Raw genomic sequence first — 20,279 nt, 5'->3', positions numbered from 1 at the left:
CCGACATGCCTCAAGAGCCTTATGCCACCTGTACCGAAGTCTTCCTCAGCAGTTCAGTTCACGGCAGTGCAGAGAGACGACCATCATACTTAGAGGGTACGCGCAGCCTGCCCCACCACAACATCCCTGTACGTACCACGATTCTTGGCCCAGTGTCAAAATGCAACGCCGCTGCCGCTTCACAGGGCTTCACAGAACTATTTCTCCCTCACCTGCAAGGACTCGCGGTCAACGCAGTGCGCATGACATCCTCCCTCCCAAGACGACATCCGCGTCATGTGCGGCATATTCTGCTCGATCAGTAGAAGACGATCTATACAGCCATCGGACGCTGTGAGGCAGCATCTGCGGTCGCGTGGGCCAGACGCGTCAAATCAAATTTGCATCACGACCGAGAAGTCTACCCAACAATGCCGCCTCGTGCTTCACTCGACCGTGTTGTCGTTGCGCGGCCATAGCACGACTGAGCAGCCATTTCGGACGTCTCATTCAGACTCCATCCTCTGCTGGAACGGCGAAGCATGGACCATTTCCGGGAAGCGTCCGGCTGGCAACGACACCTCTGCCATGTACGACTTGCTGTGCTCGGCAACGTCTGCAACGACCGACGCTGCCCACCAAGCACGAGCTGTGTCGAAAGCACTCTCGGCTGTGGCAGGTCCATACGCTTTTGCCTTCTACGCCGACTCATCCTCAAGGCTTTTCTTTGCCCGTGACTTGCTTGGTCGCCGATCTCTGCTTCGCAAAGTCACGTCGAGTGGCGATGTCCTGCTCAGCAGCATTGCAGACGGGAGTGCGGATGCATCATGGACTGAAGTCGAGGCAGATGGGATCTACTGTATTGACCTTGAGCATGACCGTACGGCTGCACCCGCGTCAGACGATGGCAATTCGGAAGATCACTTCAACTGCATCAAGGTACCATACACCTTCGTTGATGACGTGAACAATAACAATGTCTCAGTAGGGTTTTCATCCCTCGCGCCGAGTGCACACGCTCATGGTCAGGTAGGTGCTACCCCAGCTCTCGCTCAACAGGCGATTACCACAGTCAATTTCTAAGATCGATCGCTTTTCCTCACCTGTACACGCCTTGGAAGAGTATCTATACAAGTCCCTTTCCTTTCGAGTCACGGATATTCCAGAACCCCCGCAACGTTCTCGAGATCTGTTCGGTCTTGCAAGGGCGAAACTTGGTGTGCTCTTCTCTGGCGGCCTGGACTGCACGACTTTGGCACGGATGTGTCACGATCTTCTGGATGTGACAGAGCCTATAGATCTCCTCAATATTGCGTTCGAGAACCCGAGAGTGCATAAGGCCGCTGGAGAAGGGGCGTTCGAACTCTGCCCAGACCGTATCACTGGGCGTTCGTCTTATGCTGAACTTTGCGAAGTCTGCCCCGATCGCGAGTGGCGCTTTGTGTGCGTCAACGTGCCATACCGGGAATTCTCTCAGCATCGTCAACAGATAATTGCTCTGATGCACCCGCACAACACAGAAATGGATCTCAGCATAGCATCGGCACTGTACTTTGCAGCGCGCGGCGAGGGAATGGTGGCATCTCAGAGTATTGCGCAAGACTGTGCATACACAACATCAGCACGAGTCCTTCTGTCTGGCCTTGGCGCTGATGAGCTGTTCGCTGGCTACACTCGACATGCGACCGCTTTCAACAGGAATGGATACGAGGGTCTGCTGGACGAGCTGGACCTAGACGTAGCACGACTTGGGAAGCGTAACTTGGGCCGAGACGATCGAGTGATCAGTCACTGGGGAAGAGAGGCCAGGTTTCCATTCCTGGATGAGCACTTAGTGCAGTGGGCCTTGGCCATACCAGTGACGGACAAATGTGACTTTGTGCATCAGGATCCGATAAACGAGCAAGACGATGTATCAACGATAGAGCCAGGCAAAAAGATTCTCAGGTGCTTGGCGTGGAAGCTTGGCATGAAAGCCGTAGCCCGAGAGAAGAAGCGAGCGGTGAGCAGACCCGTCCTGGTGCAGCAAAATACTGATACCAAGAATATCCAGATCCAATTTGGGGCGCGCACGGCGAAGATGGAGACTGGAGGAACGAAAGGAACAACGTTGCTATCGCTGTAGGCCGCGGTCTTGGAAATTGATTCGGTAAGTACATTTCTGTCAAGTCTTGGCCACACCATACCTGTATCATGATGATGGAATGTAGCTCTTCGGAGCTGCATGCAGATACTTGCGAGTTGTCACAAAGACTTGTGACGATCTAGCCTGGGCTCACAGAGGCTGTGGTTGGGCGTCACAAGGGCATCGATGATCTTGTTAAAGGCAAGTCTGATCTGTACAGGGAACATAGTCATTGACCACTTGTCAAATTGCCGGATGGGCACTGCTAACTTGATGATGATCTTAGGGCAAACAATCACTGTCATCACCTTTCAACCTCGAGACTTGAGAAGACTCCAACAAGATCAAAAACGTCGATCATAAGATACGTGCTACTGCTTCAGCAAACTAAGCTCCGCTGCAATACGAATATTCATAGCTGCAACGTGATGTATACGAATGTTGGACAACTTCAGCAGACTCGGATCATTGAGTTCTTGCTCCACCTCTCTAAGGGAATCGTATGATCAGCAATGTTTGTGAAAGTCACGAAGGCTTCCACGTGCCGTTTCACATGCCCAAAAGCTTCCACGTCAACACAAACTTGGGGTCGTACTGATCGCGTGAGGCCCACAATTCACGACTTTGTGACTGACACGTCAACGTATCTCGAAGGTGGCCGGTATCATGACGTTAGGACTCGAGCGCATGGGAGATGACTGTGGACGCAGGACTCGCTCGAGGACTGGCTCCAATTTCTATAAGTAAAGGGCTTCTCTGACCCTCTTGTGCACTTCTCCTTGCATCAGAAGTTGAAGCGACAATCGACAAACGGCATTACGACAAGCCATTGACACCCAAAGTTGAACCAACAATTGACAGACGGCATCGCGACAAGCTATCGACATCCAAATTTGACCTCATAACACTTGAGAACACAAGCGCTGCGACTCCAGCATCTACCGGGATTCGATATCTCCTAGGAGTGCCTGTATTCAACAATGTCTTCCACAAAGGCTTTGATGATTTCTACTCTGCTTGCGGCCGGGCTTGCTACAACCGCCATTGCTGCACCGCTAGCACCTGCTGGTATCTCATCGAGCAAAGGCGTTGCCTCACCTGCTGCCAGTGCTGTGCCGCCATCATCTAGTGGTCTACCTCCGAGCAAAGGCTCTGCCTCTCCAGCTGCTCCTGCTTCCACTTCCAAAGGCTCAAGCGCTGGTGCAATCAAAGCATGTCCAGCACCAAAGCCTGTGAGCATAACTCATCGCGATATATGCTGAGTAGTCCACTGACCCCAAGCAGGCCGCTTCGAGTGGCAACGCTGCCGCTCTGCCTCCACATATTAAAAGCGTTGCAGCCTCCAGCAAGCCTTCACCTAGACCGTCATCAACAGGAAAGCCTAAGACTGCCCGCGGCATCAGCTCTGCCGTGGAGGGTCTCTCTACGTCAATCTCCATCTATCCTACGCCGATCGATACGACATCTACCTCCTTCTCCGAGTATGTCGAGGCGAGAACAATCAGCCCATCCAACTTGAACCACAACCGCGACACCACTTTTAACACGGTCGTCAAGCGTACTCCGGGTGCCAGTCCTCTGCAGAGCACCGCCAGTGGCGCCGATATCAGTGACGCCGATATCAGTGACGCCGATATCAGTGACGCCGATATCAGTGACGCCGATATCAGTGACGCCGACATCAGTGACGCCATGTCTCCAGTAGCTCCCTTGACTGATGCCTCGAACCCTTTTACAGCAGAACCACTGCAAGCGGAGCCGACTGTAGATCCTGGAGCAGTTTATGGGTCAGAGCCTCAAGTGGCCCCGAGCGCAACTGACTATGCTGGACCTACAGCATCTGGAGCCATGTTCAACAGACTGGCCTCGGCCTCTGGCTCTGGCTCTCCATACCTTCGTATGTCTAACGGAACAGGGATGGACGGCGTGGCTCCTCCTTTCCCGGCACAAACTGGCGACCTGTCTACCAGTCATGAGGGCAAGCTCAAAATTGGCATTCCTGTGGATTTGGATAGCTCTGTCGAAGCCCTTGAAATGCGTGGTCTTGACAAGAGATCTCCATTTAGCTGGCGTAAGTCTGGCGGCAAGCCAAAAGCGGTTGTTACCTCGACAAAGACCTCTGGATCAACCATGACCGCCGGACCGCACTCGGCACAGGCGACTAGCACCAAGAGTAAGGGTCAATTGGGTTGGCTCACCAACCATTTTAAGGGACATGCAACCACACCTGGTCACAGCAGTGCCACTGCCGCCGCCGTGCCGTATCCTGGAGGAAATCACGTTATTCCTGGCAGTCCTGCTGATACTGGCCTCCAACCTGCTACACACAATGGCCCCCAGTCGAACCAGCACAACAGCCCGAGCTTCGAGCATGGCAACAAATTTCCAGTTCCGCCATCCGGTTTGGACCAGACCGACAGCGAACCATACGCCGGCGAGCAGCACACTGCTGAGAGCAATTACCAAGCACAGCCTGGTACTCAAGTCAACGAGCCGTCCAACGTCTTCCCCAAGAACAGTTTCGAGAATACACCACAGCACCAAGACCAAGCCATCGACAGCACTCAATCAGAGCCTGCCATTTCGCCAAACGCCGAGCCACAGACACAGACACAGAGCAACGACGAGTATCAACCCCAGTCCAATGATCCGAACGCAAGTTACGAGGCAGACGAACAGGATCCCAATAGCCTGAGTGTCCCTCCAAAACGCATTGATTCGGGCTATGAGAGCTCCAAAGCGAAGTTCATCCGAGACGCCAGTGAGGAGGACTACGATGAAGATGCGGATGTCTTGAATGGAGCTTATTCGGAGGATTTCTGAGCAGTCCTAGGCAGGACTCGAAAAGATCTCTCCTTTCCCATAATATCCGAGACGCGGGCGTAAAAACTCACCCGAAGCTGGGACGTTTTCTAGGATGTCATGAATCCTCAGATGAAGTCTGCTGTCCGGCTGCGCAAAGGCTGCAGGGTTCAGATACCATTACATCCCGGCCGTCGGGACATATGCTGCCCGAAGAAGCACAAGATCGAAGCATGATGGCAAACTATCACCAGTCGCGAGAAGGGCAAGGTCTCTGCATACGGCTCATACTTGGTTTGGGTTTATGACATTCTACTGATCGATTCTGGCTCATACTGCTTTTTGTGATGCACATGGTTTGGAGTTGGGAGTTGTTACTATGCTACGATGATTTGCTTTCAAGGACAAACCCCGATGCAGGTTGGAATTGCATGCTCAACACGGACACCAGATTGACGGAGGAGAAAATTCGGGAGGGACCAGACTGCCAGATTTCAGACTTTTCAGTCATTCTTGTGTGCGGCGAGCGAGTGTTTCTGTACCAATACGATGTTTTTGAGCTTTAATGAAAGTCTTTGGACACTCAGCCATTTCACCTCGCGTTCCAGCAGTGTTCACTCAAGCGCCACCTTCTCGCTTCGCATATTCGTCCTCCATCCTCTCTTCAAACAGCTTCTCGGCGGCTGCTTCTGCGCTTCCTGGTTGATTGCTCGTGGTGGTCTCGTTCCTCTGCTGTTCGCTAACTGGTGCGGATTCCTTGGGCTCGATGTTGCCGCCCGCGGCTCCACCGACAGCAGTGTTGCTGGTAGATGGCGTCTCTGTTGCGAGCCCAGCTGATGTGTGAGGTAGTGAAGCCATGTCTTCTTACGATGAATGTATGTTTGTTGATGGAGTTGTGATGGAAACACCGAAGCAGTGACGTATGCTGGGGCAGCGTGGGAACGACTTGGGAACCATTGGCCAGATAAGCGAGTGATCTGTGCACTGAGACTACAGTATGGGTTTCCCTACAATTTCATAAGTACGCACGCAATGGACGTGGAGCAGGCGACAAAGACCGAGGACGAGACAGCACTATAGTTCGCTACTACTTCTCAATATCGCACGTTGGCCTTCCACCCGGCTTTAATCACGCGTACTGCAGTAAAGCAGCCAAGACCGCAAACATAACTCAGCCCAGTGAAGAGCGCAGTCCCCCAGTATGATCCTCCGCAGGCCGTGATGAGAGCTCCAGCCACAGGCAGGCCTATGAGTGTGCCTACCGAGACCACAGTGTATGCCGTTCCAATGTAACGGCCATACTCTTTTGTCGGACACAGCATGGAGATGCAAACTGGCGTAAGTGAAATATTACTGCCCGAAGCAAAACCCATGAGAGCAGCAAAAGCTATCGTTAGTCCCAAGATGGTCTGAGGAGATGAGCTCGAAGTCCTCGCAAGAACTGTAGCGGGCACCCAGAGCCCTATCGAAGACACGGCACAGAGAAGAACTGCTGCAATCTGCGTGTTGAATCGGCCGAGCTTGTCTGCAAGATAACCGGGCGCCCACCTACCGAAGAAAGAGCCGGCGTTGAAAATAGCCAGGAGTTGGTACGCGAACGTCGTCGAAATGGCGCCATTCGTATCCAAAGCATACGAGGTGATGTACGCGATCGGTATGAACAGACCAAGCTCCAGGAAGAAGGAGCCAAATGTCACCAGGGCGAAGCAAGGATCCCGGAACACGCGCACATCAGGGAGCGCACTGCTGCCGGGTCGAGGCGGAAGTCGTGCGCGGATGAGCACGATGGCAAGCAAAAGCAGTACAAGGAAGATGAACGCCTGCACCCGAGTTGCCCACGCCCACCCAACCTTAGGAGACAGGCTTTGCAGCATCAATGGGAAGATCACGCCTCCTAGAGCTCCACCGCAAGTCGCGATGCCGGTCGCATTCCCTCGCCCTTTCAGGAAGTAATGCCCAACAGCTGACACAGACGTCGTAAAAATGAAGGCATTGCCCAGCCCGCCAAGGATTCCGAAAACAATAATGAAGTGCCAGTACTGCGTGCAGATGCCCAGCAAAAAGATGCTCAAAGTCGTGCATATCGCGCCTGTCACAACGAGCCAAAAAGGGCCGTGCTTGTCGAATAATGGTCCGATCTGGACTCCAGCACCAAATGCAAGAAAGATGTAAAGCGAGAAGATCCATCCAATTGCCGATTCCGAGTAGGACGAGAGCTGGTGAGAAGCAAGGTACGCCTGGTAAGTGCCGACTGTGTTCATGTACCCGAAGCACGCCATCATGCCTGAGAAACCGCCAGCGACGACGAGCCACGCTCTGAGACCACCTTCAGGATACGTATTGCCTTCATCATCGGTCGATGCTCTTGCCTTTTCGACGCCATGATTGACTTCGCCCTTCTCTTCGTCTGAGCACACCTGAGATCCGGAGCCATTCGCTGCTGCATTTCCGCTGGCAATCGAAGGAGCTTTCGAGGATGCTCCGCCGTCGTGACTGTTCTCTTTGAAAGACATACCAGTAATTATCCCTCTGCTGGACCGCGTGCAAGGAGAACCTTTCCAATCTGATACAAGAAGAAAAGTGACGTGCCCAAGAGGTGCTCAAGACGAATATGCGGATTGCTAGCAGCAAGCGGTCTGAAGACGGGACAGCGGTGATGACAGAATGTCAAAGTCAACAGCCTACCTGTGACCTGGCGCATACTATGAACGTTAATGGAATAGTTCCTGATCGCCGAGGTGAAAGCATCACAGTTTCACGAGAATAATGATGTTCGAGAAAACGATGGCGGAGATGCAAGACATACTTCTGCAAATCCACGATATACTTCAGGACGATGCTCGAAGAGGGATGCACAAATGCAGGATGATGGTTCGACTTTAGACGGACTACCCCGGAGAGCACCAATTTTACATAACAACATCTCAAATGATCTACAACGCCGGCCTTACCATTCATTCCCAATCCTGCCGTAAAGGCTGGATCTCCACGTAGCTCGACTGCCTATGCATAGCTAAGCGGCCTATCTCGAGACCAGACTAGAGATAGGATTATTTGAGGGTATATAGGTAGGTAGTATTTTGGTATGTGTATATATATGTGTATGTGTAGCATAGTATGTGGCTAAGGTGTGGCAGAGTAAGCCAATTAGCGTTTAGATTATAGTGCTAAAAACTTATACGCAATAGTAGCCCTAGCCTAACTTACTAGGATAGGTAAGTAGTATTAGTCTATATAGTAGACTGTATTACTACAAATACTAAGGACTAGGGGAGAGGAAAAGCGCGATTTCCCCTATTTCCGTTAACTACCGATATATCGGTCGGCCTCGCGCGGTAGATAAAACTAGACATTATAATAGCTATATAGAATAGCTATCGGTAAGGACAAATAGCAGCTAGCTACAAAACGCCCTTGCCGATTCGCCTCCGCTACCTTTCTACTACTATATACTCCTCCGATACTAAAAGCTACGTAAAACATACTATAATAAGCGCTACTACTATAATAGACTTCTACCTCTACCTATCTCGCATCCTCTTCCTTATCTTCTACTCTGTAAGCATCGCTCTTGCAGGAACACAATGCTACGATAATTGTATTAATGCCGGCGATGCCTATACAGTACTTTATAGTACAAGCTCGTCCTTTCTTACCCCTATTCTATACTCCTAAAGATGCGACGTATAAGACTAACCTATATACAAAGCCGAACAGCTAGAAGACCGGGACCTATAGGAAAAATTCATCGAGGGGCGTCTATTATGCTACGTAATAGGAGATTGAGATGGATGTAGAGGTTTTTTCGCGAAAGGCAATGCAGCGGGATGAGGAATGGTCGTGAAATCGATTTCGAATTGAAACTGCATCGTCAATGACCTTTCTGCTCAACCCGATATATCCAAATATGGAGCTGATTGAAACGAGAGTGTGAAGAGTGCCTGCAATTTGAACAACGTAGCAGTCACAGCGAGTCGTGAACGAAGAGCTTGCTCGCTTGGAGTCAGTCCTCGCACCATCTGGGTCGACAAGTTCCGTTGATCTAGGACAAAATCAGAAAATTGTCGTTGCTCCTTGATTGGCCGTACATGTAGACACAGCGCCAGAACCTACGCAAATGTGCCCTGCCAAGGCTTTTGATGATCCAGTGGCGTGCGAAGCGATGCGCGGTCGGTCCAGTACCAGACAGAGATTTACGGATCTTCAACAAGCACCACACTAGTGGCCTTTCGAGTCGCTGTATAGAGAGATATACCATTTCAGCAACGGGATAGTGGGCCTAACATATTTAGGCTTCGGAACTGGTTGTGCTCTCAGTCTTCTAATCTTGGGCAAGATCTCGGATCGCATTGTGCAACGCTTCTCCAGGTCCGAAGAATGGAAAGCAGAGTACCGCCTGATACCCTTGCTCCGGGGCTCTCTTTTTGTGCCCATCGGCTTCTTCTAGTATGGCTGGCCAGCGGAGGAACACGTGCGATTGGAACAGCCTAAGTCGAACTCGGAATGCTGGCGGTGTATATACCTGTGTAGTCTCATCTTACAAACTCCTTCCCACTGCATGCAGCATCTGCTGCCGCTGCGAATACGCTTCTGCGATCTGTGGCGGAATCATTCCTTCCATTAGCAGGCCCGACTCTTTATCAATCTCTCGGGCAAGGTTGCCTTGACGTTCACGCCGACGTGGATAGTTCTAGCGTTCAGGTATAGGAGAGGATTCGAAGCGATATTCAGGAAGGACTCCTCGAGATTGTTCGACGGAGCTGTAGTTAATTCCAATATCAGATCCCATTCTGCTGAACGTTCTATACGCAGCACAATTCGATATCGAGAGATTTGAAGGGACGGGAAGTAAGCCGCTGCCCAGTGTGCACAGAGGACCAGATCAAACGGCTCCTCCCGCTCCATCAAATCAAAAACCATCAAAAACGCGACTCCCCTCACAACCACAAACCCGAATCACCACCAAACAACATCCCTCCCTCCCTCCCTCCCTCCATCCAAAAATGCCAGCCCCAACAGACGGCGAAACCAAACGTCGCGCCGCACGAGAAACCGTCGACATCCTCCACGAAATCTCCACAATTCTCGTACGTTCACGTTCACGTTCCCTTCACATTCAACATCCTCATCCAAACCCTCTTTCTCACACAACGACTAACTCCAAACTCACTACTAGAACACAAACCTCGACCGCCAAGCCCTCTCCTACTGCATTTCCTTGATAGAAAATGGAGTGAATCCCGAAGCATTAGCGGTACGTAACTGGATTGGATTGGATTGCCATGGAAGTTTCTTTTCTGTGATCGTGGATGCTGATATGTGAAATAAACAGAAAGTCATAAAGAATTTACGCGCGCAGAATGAGAAGTATGGGGTTAGTAGTGGTAGTAGTACGAATGAACAGTGATGGTCTGAGGGTTGGGAAGGGCGGGTGACTCCTACGGCATTGAGAGACTATGACTGTTGCTGGCGTTATGCGTTATGGTGCTTGAGATGTGTTTTATGATACCCATGATCTGTCTGAGTGGAGATGAGAACATCAGTGGACTTTGATCCACGTTCACTTCATGCTTCCTATCTCAATTCCAAGCCGGGTGTCTGGTATCTTGCTGCTGGAGTCCCAAGCGAAGTGCGTGTCACAATGAGCGGACCGTTGTACAAAACGAAATACTACCCGCCAAATCTGGACGCGTTAGTCGGGTCCGTCTTCCTCCTCCGCCACTCTCAGACTGGAGACACTATCCGCAAGCCCGTTGGTCGCAGGGTCACGTCGCTTAGACTTCTTCTTCTTCTTTCCGCCCATGCTGAGCGGGCTCTCCCTGATCCATCTCGCGATGGCCTCTGCACGATCTGTGCTAATGGGATACTCCTTACTGTTCTCGTCTTGGGCCCATCGCTTGGGTGGGGGATGGTTCTCGCTGTCGCCATTTGTCGATGCTGAGCTTGAACCAGGATTAGAAGCCGACGAGTCTTTTATGGTGGCCTGCTGCTTGTCTTTGAGAGGACCGGAGAGACCTTGCTCGTCCTCCATTGCACGCTTCTCTCGAGCTCGCACAGCTTTTTGGAAGGACTCCTCATCGACCACGCGATCATCTGACAAAGCTTCGAGGATGGACTCTTGCTTGACCCGCTCCTTCTTCTGCTCCGGGGTCTCGTCCTCGCGCGCCTTCTTTCTTCTTGCAAGTGCGCTTGAACTGTTCGCGGAATTCTCCTTGGCCCATCCACCAGCAGCGTCCGGGAGCGGCGCTGGAGCGCATAACTTCTGCCAAGATACGCCAAGTCCAATCCAGTTGTTTGCACGGCGAAGTACCTCGATCCAGTCTGCTCGAGCAGGGCTCCGGGCTGCTTGGAAGATAGGATAGCCATCCGCAATCCTGGCTAGGCGAGCTGCATTATGCGCATGGCGCAGCAGTTCTGTAGAGCTGGTTTGAAGAAGGGCGTGCGCAAGGAGTAGCGAATGCAACGCATCCGTTAGAAGAGGATGATAGGTGACAGCTTCGCGCGATCCGAAGGCTTCATTAAGCGTCTCGTTGTTGCACATCGCCTCGGTTGTTTCCGCAGTTGGGAACGGCGGAAGATCTGGGGGTGGCTTCTCGGCGAATAAAGCGCTTGATGGATATATCTTGGGTGACGGAAAGCGCGGGAATCCATTCTCGTCACGCTCGAACGGCTCTGACTTCGACTTCGACTTCTGGTAGTTGACAAGTTGCTGGGACGATTTCTCATCGCCACTGCTATTCTCAACTTCCTCGCCATCTCCGTCCAGCTCAACCAAACGATTCTTCGGCAGTGGCATCTGTGTTTGAGATTGGGTCTTGTGGCCACTCGCTAGATCGTACACTCGCCGCATGATCTCGTTGGTGAGTTCGAATGGTAGACCTGGCGTGTAGTCGAAGTGAGACAGAAAGGCAATATAGTCTTTCATAGCCCGCTTTGCGTTGGTCTTGACCACTTTCCTTGCGTCAAGCCTCTTCTGTTGAGCTTTTGCATCAACGCCATTTGTTTCGCCTCTCTCGCTCGCCTCCTGATACTCTTTCAAGCCATCCAAAGCCTCATGCACGCTTTGACATGCGATCGTGAGGTACACACCGGCTCGATTGAACAGGAGTTGCATTTCCAAGCTCGAAGGTTGATCCTCCTCCTTCAAAGGAGGCATCGACTTCCAGTCCCGAAAGCCTCTCTGCCATGCTTCTTGTTCTTGTCTCATCTTACTAGCCAGTTCGAGCTGCTGCTGATTAGGCTTGTGTTGTCTCTTCAACTGTTCCACGATTTGCAGAGCTATTGATAGGTCATAGGCTGCGCCGTCCCATTGCTTTTTAAATATTTGCACAAGTGCTCGAGTACGTAGTGGTGCGGGTTGGTGTTCCTGCGGCAATGCGTTGATAATGTCGTTCAAGGGATCGAGGGGTGTATTCTCTTCCATAGCGCGAGAAGGAATCTTCTCGTGAAAAAAATGAACGTATCTAGCGTCTGTGAACCTCGATCAGTTTTCAGGATCGATTAGACACGCGCTCTCGACCTACCTGTGCTGTTCGGCTCTCGTCTTAGGACCTCGAGGCCCACATTCTCGATCGTGCTGGTTGCTTGCATAGTCGCAACACTAGCGGCGACTTCATCAAGTTGGAAAGCCTTACTGAGAAGCTTGACGGCCTTTTGCCGAATCTTGAATATCCTCTCTTTGCTTAGCTTCGTACTGTGTCCGCCTCCTGTGCCAAAGTAGTCCATCTTGCCATGCATAGCAGTGCTCGAGACTCCAGTTGAAGCGCGGACCGAGTCGTCTGAAGCCTGGTCGACAGACTTTCTGATCTTGACAACATCATAGAACACTGCGGGATCTACCAATCGAGGTGGGGGCATGGTCCAGTTCTGATGAGCAAGGTTGTCGAGGATCTCGGGCGGTAGCTGAAGCCATGGTCCATGGAAGGAAGAGATATATCGCCAATGCCTGAATCGTGGAATATCAGTGTTAGCCATCTTGGATGCGGTTGCATGATTGGAGGAATTGCCCACGTAGTTATCTTGCGTTGTAAAAGGCGACATTTCGCTAGCAATATGCCGTACTGTGCAAAGGAAAACAAGGAGCCAAAAAGAGAGGGAGAGCGACATACTTACTTGTTCCTGCAAATGATCAAGCTTGAGCCTGCTGAGTTTGCATCTGTTGGTTGCGCTGGCTCTGCGGTTCCCTTCTTCTTCGCCATGGTTGCGTCGTTGCGGTCGCATGCAGGAAGCGACCCTGGTTCGAGAGATTGCAGCGTGCAGGTCAAGAGATACGCTCAATGCGAATGTAAGAAGGAAAGTTGAAGTGGGATCTGGAGACCGGACGACTCGGGAGGCGGCAAGTGAAGTCCGAAAGAACTCTCATCAAAATTTAGAATGAAATCAACGTGGACTCCGAGAAACATTTCAATTGCAGTGAGTGAAGCATGTGTCGCGACTGTGAGAAATCGTCTTGAACTGAGGTGAATTGGTAAAGACGGAAAGAGACTCAGTCGAGTACTACTGTGTAAATTACACAATGAAAGTTGAAATGCGCCTTGCCCAGCTCTTGAGAAAGGTACTGTAGGACCGTTTGGGTATCATCATCCCATGAATGCTTTGCTCCTTCGCTCCCTTTCCGAAGCATGCCATCAGCCAAAACGCCATAACCGTACGAAATGATCTTGTTTGAAGCTTTTGCGTAGATGTCGTCTCTCGTTCGCAAGATTTCCCGTTGCTCGAGCCTCTAAGCTCAGCGTTGGCCGAAGGGAACTTCGCCCATTGACCCAAGCATGAATCCCAGGACTGCTGCTAAGCGTTGCGGTCATCATCGCTTCCTGCCCTTCTGGATTGCGTTCTCGTCTCCCTCGAAGACGAAAGCATTTACGACCTGCCCAGACTTCCAGCCTTGTGCTTCCAGAGTCTTGCCCTCGTCCAGAGCCTTGCCTAGATAGACAAGTCTGCAGTGCCTCACGTTGATTTGATCTTTGATTGCACGTATAGCCACAGACACGTTCTGCTTCGATCCAATGGTGACCTCTATGTCGCTGGCACGGTCGCTGAGCCGCACCTTGAGTCGAATCTCTTCACCGATAGATTCTGCCCGACCTTTGCCCTTTTCTTGGCGACGAGCCAGTGAAGCGTCATTCGCCTCGTCTTCTTCGTCCTCTTCCGCTTCAGCATCAATGTCTTTACCCTCATCTTCTACGATGTCCTGAGGGTCTGTTACCACCCAGTAAGGCAGATCATATAACTGCCCTTGTTCGTCGTATACTCCTTCTCGCTGTTTCTCTCTCGTGCGTCCTCGTCCGACTTTACCGTGTGGACAAGTAATGTTGGCAGCATCCAGAATTGCTTGAGCCTCAGCGATGTCGTCCTGCCGAAGACATTCGCATACCGCTTTTAGTGCATCCCAGATCTCTTGTCTTCCAGTCACTCTTGTCTCGAAGAATATACGCCTCTGCTGCTCAAGATGCGATCTGGTCCATGGAGGTGGCCGGTTAGAAACATTCTTTGGGCTCGTTTCGAGAGGTTTAGGTCGTTCAATAGGCTTGTTCGGCCGTACCACTGGGTTTGTCGCATGTCTCCTGGAAGACGATGGCTCATTCCCATCCCGCGAGCTGGTCTGCTGGTGGAAACCCGCTCTCGAGGAATCGCGAGGTCGATTGCCGTCCGAGCTGGGCGCAGGTGAGTCGCTTCTCGATTGACAGCAGCCCTGCAAATTGTGGTCAGCCTATCTGGAAAGCAGCAGTTGCAGAGAGACCACGATGAGTGAAAGCGGCTCCCTGCTCTGTTCCATCCAAGCCGAATATTGAGCATGCCATGTAGACGACAACAATCCCATCCTGCGTCTCCTTTGGGCGCGACGATAAGCCCTGGATTATCCAGGCAATAGAGGGTGGCATGGTGCAACATCGATGATTGCAACCGCCGGCCTGTAAGCAAAAAAGCTGCCACTACAGACGGCAGCCATGTAGTATGGAGCAGAGAGGTATTGCGGTGTGCCACAAGTCGCCATACTCACCATGTTCAACTCAATTCATGCTACTCCTGGCAGCCAGCTAGAGTCCCTCGCAGTGCAGATTTCTTCTTCACGCACCCAATCGTGCTACGCGACGTCGAACCCTTGCTCGAGTGATGTGGTCTACCGTCTCTGGCAGATGAAAGTGGAACAGTCTGCAGAGCAGTCCTCGTCGCCACGTTGTCAAAAAGATATGGTTACTGACGCTTCCGTAATGACGCCAGAGAATGGCCTTGACGCCGAGCTATTATTGATAGCGTATTTGGATTTGGGATGCTGGACCAGGTAGGGCCTTGTCCGAGGTCAGGACAGGGCTTCGTCGTCGAAATGATGAGATCAAGCTGTAATTATTTAATAAGAATACCAATAAAGTGTCAAGTCCCAGTAGAAGACAGAAATGCGCGGAGGCGAAGCGTGGAAGTCGTGATGAGCGGAGTTGCACGCAGCTGTGATGGAACGGGCAGGCGCTAACGTGGAGCGCAGGAGCAAGTACGAATACATGTCTGTTCGGTACACATTACAGCTGCAGCAGAGACCTCGAGGCGTTAGGCCAGACCCAATCATGGATGACGGCACCAGCTCATTATTGAAAGCCGCTCTCGCCGCTACAATAATGAATGTTACCTAACTCCCACACTTCACAAGGTTGACTCGACTTGGCACAGATGCTGCTTGCTTGCTTGCTTGCTGTCCATTCCTGGTCCACGGGGTCCAACGTCCCTCTGTGAAACCTCCTGGATGCTGCAGCTCCACAAGCTCCTCGACGGTACCACGGTGAGTTGTCTCGAAAGCACACACCTGACTCGACATCGCTCTGGAACAGCGCCCCGTGAGACACACCTAAGGCAACCATCATGTTTATTACCAGCCACTATTACCGCTATCTACCGAACCGCATGTTGAAAACGACACCTGGGTATCTCATCGAAATTGATGAATGGGTATTCGCGACTGCCGTCCGACCAGCAAGCTCACCAAGACACGTAAACCAAGTGCCCTGTAGCCATGCTGGTCAGATGCCGGGCAGTAAAATCATCAAAGCATGCCAGAGCAAGAGCTAAACAATGCAGAGTGTGGTATCTGAGCAAGCAAACAAACAACCAAAAAGCAGACCCGCAGTATCCTTCCCAATGCACGCGAAAAAAGCAACAGTGGCTGGCGCAGACCGTTAGTGAGTGATCGGAGTTGGTGATTAGGCCCGGCGCAGCTCCGAGAGGTGAGTACGTGGTGGGTATCTTGGTGTATTTTAGGAGAGACGACGAGTCGTGAGGCCCCATCCGCGTCGTAGGGATTGCGCGAGAGAAAGTCCATCAGAGTTCGTACGTCTGGTAGGTGCGACCTCTCTCCAGAACTGCATCGGACTGAGAGTGTCATCGCGCTGTTCGTGCCCGATTCGCATGTATCTCAACAGCGCGACGTTACCGACAGGCATCTTATGCTGTGGCGGTGACAGTTGGCGTGGTCTGGTGCTGAGGCTGGCCGACATTGACGGCATCTGGAACGACGTCACCGATGCTTTGCTGGGCCTCTGGCTCGGCCTTCTTTGCCTCACCGTTCACGAGAGGAGTCTCCTCCGCTGGCTTGGTCTCAGCAGCCGCCTCCTCCTTCTTGGACTCAGGAGCAGCCGGAGCTGAAGCCTCCTTCTTTGGGGCCTGGATGCGGTTGAGAGCCTTGCTGGCACGGCGACCAAGGCTGCCGAGAACGGATTGACGCTTGTTCGGGGTGGTGGTCTCCGACTTCGGCTCCTCGACCTTCTCAGGTGGAGTCTCAGCCGATGGCTCGACAGCAGCGACAGCCTCAGTGGCTGGTGCTGGTTCCTCAACCTTTGCGGGCTCCGCAGCAGCTGGAGTCTCCTCGACAGCTGGGGTCTCTTCCTTCTTCGCTGGCTCCTTCATCATGGTCGATGGGCTGACACTTCGGTTGCGCTTGATGAAGCCACCGATGCCAGAGAGAAAGTTGCTCTTCTCTTTGCTTGGCGAGGTAGCTGGCTCCTCCTTCTTGACCTCGGTGGGCTCCTCGGCCTTTGACTGCTCAACAGCTGGGATGGCAGTGTCAGCAACTTCGGTCGAGGCAGTGGCTGTCTCTGGGAGGACAGGTGGATTCTCAGAGACTGGAGCATCCTTGGCTGGCTCTGGCTTAAGCTCAGCCTCCTTTTGATCCTTCTCCTTGGCTGGGCTCTGGATCTTGCTCCAAGTCGATGAGACGCGTCCAAAGATACTACCACGCTTGGACGGCTTCAACTTCTCCTCGCCAGCTGGGGTCTCGGCGGCCTTCTCGTCGCTAGCCTGTGCCTCTGCAGCAGCTGGAGATCCCTCAGCAGCCATAGCTGCGGCAATTGGTGCAGACTCGGTAGCCGCAGCAACTGGAGCAGCCTCGCTTTCGGTCTTGGCCTCATCTTTTTCGGCCTTCTCTTCCTTCTTCTCGGTCTCATCCCGGTGGGCCTTCAGGCGGTTGAGGAGGCCCCGGCTGGTGGATCGGCTCTTCTGTTCCTTCTTGTTGTCCGCAACCTCACCATCAGAAGAGTTTGTGCGCTGCTCAGCTGGTGCTTCTGTGCTCTTCTTTGGCTTGGACAAGCTGCGGGTGGCGGCACCAGCAGCAGCAGTGTTTGACTTGTCTATGAAGTTGTTAACAAGGCCCGGATTGACGGTGATGTTTGAATGACTCACTGAGCTTCTCAAGCTCGGCCTTGTAGCCTTCGCTGGTGGTCACCTCCTCCTTGGAAGCCTTGCCGAGCTCGATGGCCTTCTCAATGCTGAGATACCACCCGTCACGCTTGAGCTCGTCCTCAGCCTTGAAAGTGTGGGTGTGGGTGCCGATCTTGAAGGAGAACTCGTGTGGGTAGCCCTTCTTGAGATCTGTGGCGTCGTAAAGCGCGAGGACATCAGCTGGGTGCGTCTTGTCCGAGTCGCCCTTTTTGTTGAAGAACAGAAGACCTTTGCCGGTTTGGCTGGCCCAGGCAGCAACTGGGTGGGATACCTCTGGCTTTTCGCCGCGGAGGTAGAGGTCGAGTTTCTGTGGGGTGACAGCATCGTCACTGAGCCAAAACTCCTTCTTGGATGGGATGAGAGATCTGGAGAGAGGTCAATTTGCGGGTCATGGTGGTATGGCGGAGATGATAACACTGACTTGATCACACCTGGGCCCTTGTACGCGAGCTGGCCCTCAGCAATGGGCTCGACAGCCTTCTCGGCGGCATCGGCCTTGACGTCGTCAGTGGCAGCGGCGGTCTGGTCGGTGGTGGTCGTGGTGTCTGGCACTGCTGCTGCGGGCGCCTCGCTTTCAACCTTTGTTTCCAGCGGCGTTTCTGGAGCGGCAGGCTCAGTGGTGGCCGCAGGCAGCGTGGCGGGAGTGTCCTGAACAGCCGACATGCTCAATTAGATCGTCAGAAAGGTATGTATGAAGAAGGCGGTGGAACAAATCACGTTGGACCGAGCTGAGCTGCGCCTGGTGTTCAGATGGGGGGAGAAGTGAAGGTACAGGTGTGTTTGCAGCAGCTCGATGCAACGGAGGCGGAGGAAGGCAAGCACGAGGGTGTCAACGTTGAGAAGAGAGGCCCGATGCTAGGGTGAGGGAGTACTCCTGGGTTTTGAAGAAAGGAAGCTGGCATCCGTGCGGCAGCTCTTTAAATTTGATTGTCGCGAACGGGCCACCTGCTATACCGCTACAATCTGCTACTAGTACTTCTGACCGCCCGCTCGTTTTGCCCTGCCGCGGCGAGCGCACTGTGCACTGTGCACTGTGCATGCTCATCACTGACACCTATCCGACGCCCGACAGCAGCAGTGGCCTGTGACCTGGCCTGACCCGACATACATACGTCTCGGAGGAAGAATAAGGACCAGAGGGCGTGGGGAGGCAGCGCTGACGTACGATTCGAGAGACCCTACACCATGGTGCATACCGCATACTCTCAGTCGCTGGTCAGACGACGTTGATAACAGCCTGCAGTGAAACGGGAGCTAGTTTATCAGAGCTGCAGCTTTCCTGCCGGGTCCTCCTGCACTCCTGCACTCCTGCACTACTCCTGCACCACCCTCTGCCTCTGCCGCTGCCTCTGGCAGCTCGATGGCCGTGGTGATTTGTTTGAAAAGTTCTGCATCGCTGGCGCTGGCGCTGCCGCTGGTATCCTTGCAGAATCACGTGTCGCTAGGCGCCTGTAATTTAGCGGTCCAATATATTGAATGTTCGTGTGCCAGCCAGCGCGCACAGCTGTTTTGGCCTTCAAGTTCTGGCCTCAGCGCGCCGCCCTCCCCGTCCGCCGCCCGCCATCAGGTCAAGCTTTTCGCTGATTTTGACAAAGTGTTTGGCGCTTTCATTTGGCGCCAGAAGTAGCGCTCCCGAGAGCCGCCGAGACCCTCCAACTCTAAATGGTCGACAAGCAGCAGCAGCAGGTGGCAGCAGCGACTTCCTCATCGCAGCAGGGATGCTCGCATCTCCAGTTGGCACGCCATCAGCATCTCATCACCTGTCAGCAGACAAATGATTCTTGCTAGCCAGTCTCGTGCGTGCGTGCGTGCGTGCGTGCGTGCGAGAGCTCTGGCTTGGCACGTGCTGCACGAATCACCATGCTTATCGCCATTTTGGGGCCCGTTCTCTCGTCCGTTTATCGTACCTTGTTTTTCTAGTGGTATACGATAAAGGCGACTGTTCAGTGTGTATCGTTTATCGTGTTGTTTATCGTGTCCATTTTTCTAAGATAGGTGGATACTCGCTTAGTATACCGTATTTAGTATAAACTACGAAAAATCGTCGTCTTTATACCTTTAATTATGTATCTACTCTTATTATTAAAAAACGCCGCTATTTCTGTTAGATTGCGCTATACTATAGAACGAAGAGGCTCGAGCGAGGAAAGAAGGGTTCTAGAAGGCGTAGCGGCGGTAGATCTTCGAAGAAGGCGTATTAAATTAGCGCAGCGTAATATATTAGTCGTACTCGTTATACTAGCTACTATACTATAGGAATATAGTATACGGATGCTAGGCGGCGTGCGGACAATATATATAGATAGCGAGCGAGGTAAGCGGCTACTATACGACTTGCTAGACTCGAGCAAGGTACGGATATATCGATATTGTCGCTTTACGCCGGTTTAGTTTATTAAGCTATATAAGATAGCGGCCGGCGACCTAAAGGATAGCACTCTTGTTAGTAGATAGCAGAAGTTGTTATTATTCCTTAACGCTATAACGAAGGCGCGTCTATACCGCGATTTAGTAGAAGACTTTTACCGTAGTCTAAGCTAGATATCGTCTATCTTCTATAAGATATTAATAGCCTTAATGCTGTTATATAGATAGCTCGTAACGCCTACGAAGGCAACCGACTCGCTAGCGCTAAGAAGTCGTAGTCCGAAGTACTAGCCTTATTTTAAGA

General features: G+C 52.3%; 8 protein-coding genes across 8 annotated transcripts; 3 read left to right on the top strand and 5 right to left on the bottom strand.

Annotated features, from left to right (window-relative positions):
• Positions 1-276: 276 nt before the first annotated feature.
• Positions 277-2,104, top strand: MYCFIDRAFT_75429 (uncharacterized protein; the record flags this gene model as incomplete). Its single annotated transcript, XM_007922179.1, has 4 exons — positions 277-859; positions 965-968; positions 1,039-1,981; positions 2,033-2,104. The coding sequence occupies 4 exons, from the start codon at positions 277-279 to the stop codon at positions 2,102-2,104; spliced, it is 1,602 nt and encodes a 533-aa protein (XP_007920370.1).
• Positions 2,105-4,131: 2,027 nt separating this feature from the next.
• Positions 4,132-5,790, top strand: MYCFIDRAFT_180987 (uncharacterized protein). Its single transcript, XM_007922787.1, has one exon. It carries the CDS (start codon positions 4,235-4,237, stop codon positions 4,925-4,927), a length of 693 nt encoding a protein of 230 aa, XP_007920978.1. The 5' UTR covers positions 4,132-4,234; the 3' UTR covers positions 4,928-5,790.
• A 171-nt stretch (positions 5,791-5,961) lies between these two features.
• Positions 5,962-7,275, bottom strand: MYCFIDRAFT_158803 (uncharacterized protein). The gene has a single exon (XM_007922786.1). It carries the CDS (start codon positions 7,186-7,188, stop codon positions 6,001-6,003), a length of 1,188 nt encoding a protein of 395 aa, XP_007920977.1. The 5' UTR covers positions 7,189-7,275; the 3' UTR covers positions 5,962-6,000.
• A 2,634-nt stretch (positions 7,276-9,909) lies between these two features.
• MYCFIDRAFT_19828 (uncharacterized protein) lies at positions 9,910-10,160 on the top strand (the record flags this gene model as incomplete). The annotated part of the gene is made up of 2 exons (XM_007921476.1): positions 9,910-9,993; positions 10,083-10,160. Coding segments are annotated over 2 exons (162 nt in total), but the record flags the coding sequence as incomplete, so codon positions are not given.
• Positions 10,161-10,598: 438 nt separating this feature from the next.
• MYCFIDRAFT_126975 (uncharacterized protein) lies at positions 10,599-13,104 on the bottom strand (the record flags this gene model as incomplete). Its single annotated transcript, XM_007922785.1, has 5 exons — positions 10,599-11,328; positions 11,446-11,558; positions 11,679-12,376; positions 12,430-12,851; positions 13,019-13,104. 5 exons carry the CDS (start codon positions 13,102-13,104, stop codon positions 10,599-10,601), a joined length of 2,049 nt encoding a protein of 682 aa, XP_007920976.1.
• A 247-nt stretch (positions 13,105-13,351) lies between these two features.
• On the bottom strand, positions 13,352-15,282 carry MYCFIDRAFT_209545 (uncharacterized protein). Its single transcript, XM_007922784.1, has 2 exons — positions 14,907-15,282; positions 13,352-14,597 (listed from the first exon to the last, which is right to left on the bottom strand). The coding sequence occupies exons 1-2, from the start codon at positions 14,907-14,909 to the stop codon at positions 13,710-13,712; spliced, it is 891 nt and encodes a 296-aa protein (XP_007920975.1). The 5' UTR covers positions 14,910-15,282; the 3' UTR covers positions 13,352-13,709.
• A 430-nt stretch (positions 15,283-15,712) lies between these two features.
• On the bottom strand, positions 15,713-18,327 carry MYCFIDRAFT_209544 (uncharacterized protein). Its single transcript, XM_007922783.1, has 2 exons — positions 18,138-18,327; positions 15,713-16,626 (listed from the first exon to the last, which is right to left on the bottom strand). Exon 2 carries the CDS (start codon positions 16,275-16,277, stop codon positions 15,939-15,941), a length of 339 nt encoding a protein of 112 aa, XP_007920974.1. The 5' UTR covers positions 16,278-16,626; positions 18,138-18,327; the 3' UTR covers positions 15,713-15,938.
• Positions 15,713-18,479, bottom strand: MYCFIDRAFT_71227 (uncharacterized protein). Its single transcript, XM_007922120.1, has 3 exons — positions 18,030-18,479; positions 17,570-17,973; positions 15,713-17,517 (listed from the first exon to the last, which is right to left on the bottom strand). Exons 1-3 carry the CDS (start codon positions 18,269-18,271, stop codon positions 16,337-16,339), a joined length of 1,827 nt encoding a protein of 608 aa, XP_007920311.1. The 5' UTR covers positions 18,272-18,479; the 3' UTR covers positions 15,713-16,336.
• Positions 18,480-20,279: the final 1,800 nt, after the last annotated feature.

This window comes from Pseudocercospora fijiensis (genome assembly GCF_000340215.1).
Source record: "Pseudocercospora fijiensis CIRAD86 unplaced genomic scaffold MYCFIscaffold_1, whole genome shotgun sequence".
Taxonomy (NCBI): Eukaryota; Fungi; Ascomycota; class Dothideomycetes; order Mycosphaerellales; family Mycosphaerellaceae; genus Pseudocercospora; species Pseudocercospora fijiensis.
This window is presented reverse-complemented; position numbering and strand designations above follow the sequence as displayed.